The sequence below is a fragment of the Zingiber officinale genome, chromosome 4B (assembly GCF_018446385.1).
Source record: "Zingiber officinale cultivar Zhangliang chromosome 4B, Zo_v1.1, whole genome shotgun sequence".
In the NCBI taxonomy this organism is placed as follows: domain Eukaryota; kingdom Viridiplantae; phylum Streptophyta; class Magnoliopsida; order Zingiberales; family Zingiberaceae; genus Zingiber; species Zingiber officinale.
Window position 1 is genome coordinate 136,311,697 of NC_055993.1, and position 12,015 is coordinate 136,323,711.

Genomic DNA, 12,015 nt, shown 5'->3' on the forward strand with positions numbered 1-12,015 from the left:
TTTCGAATATCTCGATTCATTTTTGAAAATTGAGGTGCTTGAGAGGGGTTGGGGATGTTCGAACATGTGAAGATTGCCTTAGTAATGCATACTATATATATTATAGATTTACCGTACCATACAGTGTGAGACTAGGTTGGGTTGGTCCCACCCATTCGGAAATCTTAATGGAAGCATGAGCTCAATTTGTCCTATCCCTCTCTTTCTCTCCTTTCCCTTTCCCTTTCCCTCCTCACCCACCCAAAGCAAATCACAATGCCTAACTCTAATTAATTGGCCCTCTCTCAATTAAACCACGGCACAGTCTGCTTCTTCCTCTCCTGCTTCCTGCTTCCTGCTTCCTGCTTCCTGCTTCCTGCTTCGCTTCTTCTTCTTCTTCTTCTTCTTCATGGATTCTACCAACAGCGCTAGCAACCAGACGTCGACCAGCGCCGACAACGACGACGAAGACGACGTCCACTCCCAAGCTCATCATCTCTCCTCCTTCCAGACCTTCCATCCCTCGACGGCCAGCATCGCTTCCTCATCCTCCATTTTCGACGCCTTCTCGCCCTACTTCACCCCCTTCCCCTTCCCGCCACCGCCACCGCCGCCTGAGGCCGCGCTTCTCTCCCTCGACGCAGCCTGGAACGCTCCCGCGACTGCGGCTGCTGCGGCTCTTTCGCCTCCTCCGCAGCCGCCGTTCTCCATGCCGGCGGCAGCCGCCGCCGCCGCCCCATCGCAACCGCCGCCGCGAGGGCCCAGGAAGCGGGCGAGAGCGTCGCGGCGGACGCCGACCACGGTGATCAACACCGAGACCTCCAACTTCCGCGCCATGGTCCAGCAGTTCACCGGATTCCCCACTCCCCCCTTCGCCGCCGCCCCCTTCCCCGCGCACCCTCGCCTCGACCTCTTCGGCGCAGCCGCGGCCTCCGGCGCGGTTCCCCCTTTCCTCGTCCACCCCTCCGCCCACAAGATGATCCCCTCCCCGTGCTCCTCCTCCTCCTCCTCTTCCTCCTCCTCGTCCGCCTCTGCCTCCGCCTCCGCCTCCCTCTTCGACCACACCATCGCCTCCATCGCCCGGAGCCACCTCGCCACGACCATCGGTGCAACGCCCGATCCCTCCAACCCCATCCCTCCAAAATATCACGATCACGACAAGTTCAACCTCTCGCTCTTCGACGGCAACATGCAACGACCAAGAGAAGCCGCCTTCCCCTCGTCGCCGTTCCTCCAGCCTCCTCAACCACAAATGGCGCTGCCGCCGGACTTCACTTCCCACAGCGCCGCCATGAATTCCCGATGGCACGTGGAAGACCAAGAAAGCGAGCAACAGACCCCTGAGCTACCTCGATCCAAGTTCCACTTCAGAAACTTCCACAACAACCAGAGTTAGCCGTCACTCAGAATCAAAATCTAAGAAGAAGAAGAAGAAGATCAAAAAAAAAAAAAAAAGTGTTCTGAAAATGTGGTGTTTACAACGGCAGCCAATACCACTCACTCATCACATCCATCAATCATCATCATCATCACACTTGGTAAACGCCTTGATTACTCACCATTTTTATATTGCAAAATTAAGAGGACTCTCTACTTCTTGTATTCTATGTTTGATCAATGCCTCAACTCTTTCTCCATCTCCTCTCCAATTAGTTCATGAGATAGTAAACACACTTTAATTAATTAGGTGACTTGTTCTATTAATTTGAAAATAACTAAGCTCATTGAATATTTTTAGTGGTAGATAAACATAAACATAACCATTAGTATATTCATTAAAGCCACACATAATTATAATTGATTAACCGATTAATTAGTGATACATATATAAAGGGTTTCCTTTGCCATTAATTAACACATTCATGAGTGTTCTTATTGAGAAAGAGAAAAAAGAAAGAAAGATTCATCATCAATTTTCTCAGATGCCTTTAAAAGATTCATTAATGTTCTCATCAATTGGCAATTACTATTTATTTTTCAATTTCTCTAAGTATTAATCATAGTATAGTATTAATTATAATACAACTCTCATATGTCCAACCCTTTCTTTCACATGAGAAGGAAAGGTATAATTAATCATAGGGTATCTTTGTTTTACATAAAATATTATAGTCTTTCACATAATAGTATTATGTTTTTAACCAAATTATTTTTTTTCAATGAATCAACACATGAAAGTGAAGCAACATGCTCCATATATGCGTTTAATTACAATGGTAGCAAAAAGGTGGAATTCACCATCCTAGCGATCCCATATGGTCGGCCCCACGACCATCTATAAAGAGGTAAATCGGAAAACTGTATAGTTGGCTAGTGCAGGGAATACTTTTTTTCCTTAACGTTATCGAAATTCGAACCTTTATCTTATGATAGCAACTCTGTCCCGTATTAGCTAATTCAACCTTACCCCGGAGGCTACATATGCATTTACAAGACTACAAATAATATTGCTTGTCAATCAGTACTATCACAATTAAAGTTCCTCGATAGTTATTCTTCGTGTTAAAAGTATACGATTTCTCCTTTGTTAGAAGGTCTTTAGATTAATGATTTACTCTAGTTATATATATTTTCAAGTTCATTAGGCTCGTGAAGCTTGATTGAAGTATGTTTAGCTTCTACCTTGATGACGACATCAAGTTTAAAGATCATCGGAAGACCAACCAATGCAATATAATTGTATCATTTTGAATTTATTTTTGATAGTTTATGCAAAGATAAATGCTAGTATTTAGGTAAGCGCTCATTACCGAAGAGCTATGTTAGTAAAATGGTTTAAAACTTCAACTAATGAAATGATAAGTGGTAACGCAAGCTCAAAAGATTTAGACCTTACTATTGTGTCTCTTAGCGTTGTAGGGTGAGCTGAGACATCTTAGGTGCCAAGCTTTTTAGTTAAAGGTAGGTTGATCAAACAACTTGATAGGTCAATCTAATGGAAGATCTTAGGTGCCTAATATTCTATTTGAAGTATGGAGACATAGAATTTTGGTAGGTCAACCTCGATGGTAGATTCCAAAAGTCAAACCTTTTGTTTGAAGATAACTCAACCTAGCTTTTTCATAAGTTGGCCTATCTCAATCCTCAAAAGCAAACTTTACATTTGAAAGTAAATCTACCTAGCCTTTGGTTAGGTCAACCTATGCAATAAGATTGCAATATAATTTTGGATTCCAATGGCCATAAATAAATGTCTAGGGCAACTTAGTAATTTGCATAGGTCGACTTAATACTATTTTACACTATTTGAATCATCATATAAAAGGTTTTTGATTGTCACTTGACACAACAACTAAAGTTAGTATGATTGTATCAATGACAAGCTCTTCAATTCAAGACTTCTTGCTTAGATCTAAAGCTCCCTTCACTATAACTTATTAGATTGAGTACCGGTGATCGAGCGATCGGGCTTACATACTAACTCATACCTTCGGGCTTACATGCTAACTCATACCTTGGTATGGCAAAACGCGCTATCGAAGAGCAACTATTTGACATTTCATATCACATTGTACCTAGCATCATCAAGAAATTGTGGTGTGGGGAGGGTGATTAGATGCGTGAAAACTAAAACTTGATCAACAGGATCAACCGAGTTATCGATGAGACAAGTTTTGATAAAGACTCGTAAGAAACATCTCATCTATCAAATAAGCCTAGTTGATCGAGCCTCAACATGTGTAGGACTCTTGTTTGTATCTCACTTCAAACATGTGAATGAGATTATGTTGTACGATACATGGAAAATATTTTGATACTAGAAATGTGGAATTTTATCTCTCGCATTGATACATCCTCCACTTCGGCATCAGAAGATAAACCAAATGGATCTAGCAGGCAACTTTATAGTCAAGAATGAATGAGGCATCCGACATTTAGGAACTCGTACAGCATGCCTTGTTCTTCGGTATCTCCTGAGCTGGCCCGGGTAGGATGATCTTCTTACTGGGCAGGGCAGGCATGCCATTGCTATTGTGTGGCTCTGAAGTTAAGTTTTTCTTGTTCACAATGTTGAAGATCTCCGTGAGCACTGTTTGGAAGGCATTCTCAATGTTGGTTGCTTTGAGTGCTGATGTTTCTAGGAAGAAGAGGTTTTCCTTCTGAGCAAATTCTAGGGCTTCGTCCTTGGTTACATCTCGCTGGTCCTCGAGATCACTTTTGTTGCCGACTAACATGATCACGACGTTCCTGTCAGAGTGGCTACGCAGCTCCTCGAGCCACCGGGGAATGTGATCAAAGCTTTGACGCCTTGTAATATCATAGACCAACAAAGCCCCAACTGCACCTCTGTAGTATGCGCTAGTGACGGCTCTATATCTGAAAATTTTAGCAGCAAATGTTCATCAGATTCCAGTTCAAATAAGCGAGCAAACAGATGAAGTTAAAGTCAATTTAATTAACTAAAATGAATTAGAGTAATTTAACTAAGAATTAAAATTACTTTAACTGAAATTGATCTAAATCAGAATTTAATTTAAACTATAAAAAACTATTTAATTAGATTTTGATTAATTCAAAAAAAATATTCAATATCATAAATGTTTAGGTCAAAAGAAAAGTAACTAGTCAAAGACATCCGTTGACTACATGACAAATTGCTAGATCCAGCTCGAAAACAGCTAAATGTAAATGGTGCAGAAAAGTAACATATGGTGGAGTGTTATGATGGAAAGAATATTTAGCTGGATATAGAGGACATGTAAAAGTTTGCACCAATTGTCCTACTAATGTCAAAAATGACATGATAGTACATCTAAGTTATAAGAAGATATTACTGGTGGTAAAAATCTTAATTTAGAGAAATAAATAAGAATGACCATGTGAGAACTTAAAAGTTTTTCAAAGAAAATCTCAGAAAAAGAGGGATGAGATCATTTGCATTAAAGAATCACTAGGGGAGGAGCAGAGAAGAGAATCTGGATTGGAAAGAAGTGCTAGTGTGAGCATCAATGATGACCAATATCCTCAAGGGCATATTGATCAAATGTTTCTAAGAACACAAAAATCCAAACAACCAATTAAGACAACTTCGAAATGTTCTATCGGTAAATATTTTTTTACAATCATATTTATTTTCATACTGCAGACGATATGCATTTTTGTAATATGGTAAATGTGATTTTAAGAAGGTATCACTCCTATTAGGGAAGAGATGGGAGACAAAATATTGAAAGAAGTCGTGGCTACTTAGACCTGGTATTACTAAATTTTATCTTATTTTATCTCTATCGAAACTATAATAGACTAGAACAATGCATTAAACTGAATGTGGGTCTGATGAAGGCTAGACTGGAAATATATGTGATTAGGCATGAAAGAAACAATTGCAACATAAAAAAATTGTCACCGCATCTCACATGTTTTTTTAAAGAAGAATTACAAGTTGCATATAAATATTTGAATCATTGATGAAACTTTTAATATTAGTGCATAGAGATAACAACGTACAAATAAAACTAAAAGACTGTCATAGACATGATTACAAAATTACAGATTGATAAGAAAGCAACTAATTTGTAAATTCATTTTATTTTAGATTCATAGTGGTATAATTTTAAAATATTTGTTTCATATAGAATGGCGACGGCGAAAACATTGATAACACTAAGTAGAATTTTATAATATGTGAATCAAAAAAAATATTTTTTAATAGAAAATCAATTTCTTTATTTTTTTCAGGAGATTGATAGTTTAGATATGATATATGAATAAAACAATTGTCTAAAATTAACATCATTACCTTAATAAAAACATTTCAACCTCTCAGAGTGAAAGACAATAGACGACATCTGATTTAATTTATACAAGGCAAAGAAACAAATAGACATCTAAATAATTAGAGAAATTGATCTTAGCCCATTACAATATGAGCCTTTGAGAGATATGTTAGAAGAACTGAGAATAGGCACACATTCCTCTTTGCTCTATGTATTCCTATCTACCTTCATATGGCACCAAATTGCTCATCTTCCTCACCTTGAGTTCTCTTCCTCTCAAAATCGCAAAACTCCAATCCAAATCTAGATCTAAACCATTTTTGTCACCAACAATCAATGACCCCAAATGCCCGAACATCCTACTCCCTACCCTTGTTGATCCAGAAAGATTCCCCAGTAGAAATCAGACAAACCAACCAAATCGAGTAGTTTCACTAAATTCCACAAATTTATGTAGTATCTCAGACAATTACCAATGGTTAATCACGAACTGTATCAATTTATCTATGATTAATCAAGACTTCACAAATCTCATAGAGGGGCGTTCAATTTCTCACCTCCAACTCAGCCGATCCATAGCAAGATCAGAGGAGTTTGCCATCCACGATTCAAATGTTATTGTGCTATTCACAGACCATAAAAACATAGACAAAATGCTAGTATGGAACAAGAGATAGGATAAATCATCAACTAATAAATACAATCTACCAAAGAACACAAGATTAAAAAAAAAAAAAAAGTTGTAGCCCTGTGCACCTAGATTTTAATATGGCCTCCTGAAAAAGCTATGGGATCTAAAACTCCTACCATTCATTCTATTTATATCAGCATCCCCCTAAATAAATACGTAACTTGTTCATTTCTTCGCCCACATTTCACTGTGATTGCGACCAAAGAAACCAAATTCCATAGCGTAAGAGATAAAAATGGAAACAACTAGCCAAAAGTGTTGAATGACAGAATCACACAGCAAAACAAGATCTAAGCAGCTCGTACGACAAAGGGTAAGTTGCAGGGCTCAGAGCTGAGTAAATAAAGCGGCACCTCTCTTGGCCGGCAGTGTCCCAGATCTGGGTCTTGACGCTCTTGTGTTGGATGACGAGGGTCCGCGTCTGGAACTCCACCCCGATGGTGGCCTTGGAGTCTAGCGCGAACTCGTTCCGAGCGAACCGCGCCAGGATCTGCGATTTCCCCACCGCCGAGTCGCCGACCAGCACCACCTTGAACACATAGTCGATCTTGTCGCTTCCGCCGCCGGCCATTCCCTCCTCCGACCTCTCGCTCGAGCTGCCGCTTGTTGCCCTGAGGAGCGAGCAGCGGAGGTGAGTCGATGCCCCACTCCTCGCTTGCTCGCTTCAGTGACCGAGGAAGCCGACGGTGCCGAAACAAGTAATATATATAAAGCAAGGCGCTCTCCTCGAGTCTGCGTCACGGTCGGTGAGGCAGTAAGCGGGACGTTGCTTTCCTGCTGAGAGTTCATTTACATAAAGAGCTTGTACACGCCGGTTTACCTGATTGAGTAGGGGTGCGGTATCGTTCTAAATAACTGATATTGTAAACTGGGTGTATATTTGGACAAGGACGTATAGTAACGATATGTAGCCTCACGAATTCCTGATTAAAAAAGGGAAAAATTTCTATACCGAACGCATAAATTTAAATGTATTTTAAAAATTAATTTTGATATTAATTTTATTATTTTATTATTTTTTTTATAATTAAAGAAGGCTAAGTTTTTTTTTAGTTGAGCGATATAATCATTCGTTTTTTACTCTAATAGCAATTTATTCTATTGGGCAAAAATAAAAAAATAAACACCAAAAATTCTAAGGTAAAAAGCTGATCTACATAGATCTCTCCACTGCATCCCCCGATATTAATCAGCGTAAATCGAATATTAATCAGCATAAACCAGAACTTAGTGCCAATTAAAAAAAATATAGTGATCATCTCTTCTTTATGACCATAAGATCACATCGATCGAGCTTGTCCAATAGAATACATTTGCTCGGACTATACAATCTGTGCCATATTTAGTAGATATATCAAGGCCATTAATCCCTCTGCTAGATAAAACTATGGTAAGTGATGGAATTATATACAAAATTTTAACACAGCGGAAACCTTACAAAAAGTGCAAAAACAGAAAGAACGCTACTAGATTACCTCAACAAAAACCACAAAGAGACCGTATGTACTTACAATCTTTTTGTAATTGACCAACACAAGAACCCAAGTTCAGCTTTTCGTTTTCTCTTCAATCCAAAATTGGGTTAAATATCAGGGGTAATTTTTTAGCTTCGGGGCTCTTCTTTGATGCAACGGATGGATACATAAATAGTTGAAAGTCGAGATTGATAACTAGCTGATGTCGATCTTACTAGACCTACAATGAAACAACAAAGTTTAGGATAATGTGATGATTTTAAACTGAGCTATAATAGTTTCCAGCAGATGTATATTTAATATTCCAAGATCATAAAACAGGAATATTACAAAAGCTATGCATATGCTCATTATTTACATAAATTCAACTGCCGAAGCAGATAGGTTGATAGGCAAATTAAAAAAATAAAATAAAATCTTACATTAGGTATGATGTTCTAATTGGCTCAAGAATGCTTTGGTTGATTTTAGATTTTTTGGGTCAGTATAAATGGTGAGTTAAATGTACTTCAAGATTATGACAAGTGGAATCTATCTCCCCTTCTGTCCTTAAGTTTGACTTGGGAACTTCATGGATCTTCATAGTTAAATCTATGTGAGCTTAAACATTGAGTCTTTACCATTCAACTAATCCTTGTCAAGTATGTACATGAATGCTAATTACTGAAGGGTAAAAGATTTTTTGGGAACTTCTTTAATCATTTTATTTATTTTATTAATTCTTTATGTGACTTCATCCTATTAATTTTTAGTGTATATATTTACATCCATGTATATATATAAAAAAATTATTCCATCTTATATCATACACAACTTACTACGGAAATGTTATGCTACACACCTATACGTGAGCACCTAGTATTAATTTTTTTTTTTTACGAAAGGAAGTGATTTTTTTTTGAAAAATAACACTAGATGCTCACGGATAAGTGTGCAACATATCATCCCTCCAACTTACTACTCATTCTACACCTTTTTTTTTCAAGATTAATAAGTCCTATTAATTTATCTCATCTCATTTAAGGTCAAACACTTTTAGGGTTGAGAGGGAAAAGTCCTCATGAATTTAAGAGATCATTTAAAAACTTTAAAAATTGTAGGTGATGAAAACATAATAGTTCATAAATCAACACTTTTTTTTAATAACAGTAAAAATTATTTTTTAAAAAAAAAAGTCAAATATGAAGATTTTCTTGTCATTCTTCCATGTAACATGCAGTAGGCAGGCCATCAACTAATGTAAGAACAATGTCAATTACTTCCTAACAAATAAGTCATCGACATTCAAGTTGAAAGCTACATTGGATCTGTTTGCCTAGTTGAATTTGGTAGCAATAGTAGCATTTAACTAAGCTTTAGATGTAAAAGTTAGTAAGTGAGCCGAGACCTAAGTATTCTCTTTATGTACATTGTGTTCTATGGTATGTGTGACTTGCCTATCTTGTGAATGGTGGGCATAAAATTTGTAATGTTGTAGATCTGTTTGGATGAAGTTCTTTTTCTGTATAACAATTTTGATGAAACTTCTTATGAATGGTGGGCAAGACGTGGAGGGTTTTTCGTCAACGTGCAAAGTTTCTAACGGGTGTAACTTTGTAGCTACTGTTCTAAATGAGAAATATGGTATGGGGACAATCTGTGGTCAAGATTAAAAAAATATGCACACGCGCACGCGGTTATGAATACAAGAATCAAGAAAACTTATGTAGTTCTAAGTTCAACAATTCCGAACGCAGAAATTAGTTTTTAGGATTCTTGGTCCAAAACTAATCTAGTTCTAGGTTCAACAACATAATGAGTTTCCAAACATATGAGTTGGATGGTTAGACCAGCCACACCAAGTGGGGTTCAAGGCCAATTTATTTTCGACAAGAGGTTCCCTATAGTTTTGTTTCAACCATATAAGCTCACTTTTCTAGTCATGTAAGAATAGTTTCTCCAAGAAGGTATTCACAGAGTAGGCTTAATTGTTACAGCAATAGAAACAATTCTACAAGAGTAGCCTAAACTCCTTTGAGATAAAGATCAATCATCATTAAACTTACTTTCTCCAGAAATAGACTCATACCTTCTGCCAATTGTGATCATTGAAGGAAGAATCATGGAAGAATTTGACTATATTCTCACAAAATTCTCTAGACTTCTCAAGATTAACAGCATGCCCGGCATTCCTGATGACTACTAGCTGAGCTCTATCTCCTAAATGCCTGCAGGTTTTACATTTAGAACAAATATGATCTCTAGAACTGTGCTTTATAATCCATCTACTCACCTCTTTAATCTGTGACCCAACTCTAAAGGAAAAATTTGATCTTTCTCGCCCCAAACTATCAAGGTTGGCTGTACAAAGAAACAGGTATCTTAAGATGTAACAACGTAGTATTAACATAGTCATAAGCAGTTTATCTTTCAAGTAGCCTAGATAAGATGAAACAATCTTCAGTACCATACTAATGGATTCTGCAAAGGTAAAAAAAAAATTGAAAATGGGGCATAAGGAATGATCACCTGTGCAATCTCTGGAAGGACCAAGTGTTTTCTTTCATAGATTAAAGCATGAAGTAACTCTATCTTCTCTTTTGCATAAACTGTGCACATTACCTGGAAAAAAAGACAAGGGCAGTAACTATCAAAGCAAGTCTCGCTTCACATTCATGAGGAAAACAAGAAATCTGCTTGGCATTCATGTTGGTCTGATAGATGAATGAGAAGGTTTAGAGTTAGATCATGGCTGTCTTTGAATGAAAATGTCGATTCAATCAAAACCTAATCATAATCCGTCCTAATTTTGAAGCTAATGTAAGATAGATCTTCGGATTGATCATCTATGATCAACCTGTATGTAGTCCCGGAGGAAGCAAGACGGCATTATGCGCGGTGGGTGGACGAAGGACAGCCGGACGAGCTGACGAAGCTTGTCCGGCGACTGGGGCAAAAGGATCTCTACCGCGTCATCCGCGTTCGAAACGACAAATAGGCCCTCGGCGAGATCCCTCTCCTCGAGGCACACGCCGGCGCAGCAGAGCACCACCCGCTCCACGGCTGACGGAAACATCGCAGCCATCTTGTACGCCACGAACCCTCCGTAGCTCACCCCGACGAGGCCGAATCTCCGCAAGCCGAGATCCTCCATAGCCGCCATCACGCATCGGGCCTGGTAGGCCTCGGACCGGTCCGATCCTGGCGCTTCGGAGGCGCCGAAGAAAAGAAGATCGGGGACGTAGAGGTCGAATCCGGAACGGCGAAGGGGGCGGAGGTAGTGGGACCATTGCCAGATGGCGGTGGCTCCGAAGCCGTGGAGGAGGACGAGAGGGCGGCGAGAAGGGTCCGGGCGCGCCGGGGTCCAGCAATGGATGGAGGCGCCGTCCGCGAGGATGGCGAGGGAAGGGCGGAGGCCAGCTGCGAGGAAGGCGCAGCGGTGGCACCAATCGCGCAAGAGGGTGGCGCTAAGGCACGGAGGCGCCATCTCGACTCCGGTGCCGGCGAACCTCCGAATCGGGTTTAATTCCAATCGGGAGGAGCGGCGATCGAACCAGCGACCAGGAATTAAATACGAAGAAATGACGTCGAGAAAGCACACGTTGTCATCCGGATGACGCGGACACATGGATACCAACGGTGCGTCCCTGTTTCCTGAGGTTGGAGAGACACGGTTTCAAGCCGAACGAGGTGGGCTGTTGGCCATTGTCTTGTCTTGTGAGCGACTAACCAACTAGAAATGGAAACGTTGGCAACACGTGCCTGCGTCGTGATTACTTGAAGAGATGCCCCGCGGACTGGATCAACCGGTTAAGGCGTAACATCCTTGTACAATGAGTCGTAGGATCGAAGGATGAATAATCTGAGCCGGCTGTGTTAAATTCTGGAGACACCACGCTTTATCCGGGCTAGCATTCACCGCTGATTTACCTCCTTCTAAGATCCCTATGGGCCAGACCTAGGGGGCCGTTGGACGGCGGGACCCGCTTTTTTTGCACAGTGATTACTTGAAGAGGTAATGTTCGTCCGGGTCCCACAGTTGATGAAACTTAGTCCAATCACAAAATAGAAGACCGGGCGTGAAATTATTCCGTTCAGATCTTTCCTGATCTTATCAGATTTTTAGTCTTCACGATGAAATATTCTATTTAAAAATTTTATTCTAAATTTTAAA

At 39.9% G+C, this 12,015-nt stretch overlaps 2 protein-coding genes across 2 annotated transcripts; both read right to left on the minus strand.

Annotated features, from left to right (window-relative positions):
• Window positions 1–3,575: 3,575 nt before the first annotated feature.
• LOC121976933 (ras-related protein Rab11D-like) lies at window positions 3,576–7,118 on the minus strand. The gene is made up of 2 exons (XM_042529356.1): window positions 6,741–7,118; window positions 3,576–4,296 (listed from the first exon to the last, which is right to left on the minus strand). Exons 1-2 carry the CDS (start codon window positions 6,956–6,958, stop codon window positions 3,855–3,857), a joined length of 660 nt encoding a protein of 219 aa, XP_042385290.1. The 5' UTR covers window positions 6,959–7,118; the 3' UTR covers window positions 3,576–3,854.
• Window positions 7,119–7,763: 645 nt separating this feature from the next.
• Window positions 7,764–11,389, minus strand: LOC121976932 (monoacylglycerol lipase abhd6-A-like). The gene is made up of 5 exons (XM_042529355.1): window positions 10,699–11,389; window positions 10,371–10,463; window positions 10,135–10,202; window positions 9,931–10,069; window positions 7,764–8,082 (listed from the first exon to the last, which is right to left on the minus strand). Exons 1-5 carry the CDS (start codon window positions 11,326–11,328, stop codon window positions 8,077–8,079), a joined length of 936 nt encoding a protein of 311 aa, XP_042385289.1. The 5' UTR covers window positions 11,329–11,389; the 3' UTR covers window positions 7,764–8,076.
• Between the last annotated feature and the right edge of the window lie 626 nt (window positions 11,390–12,015).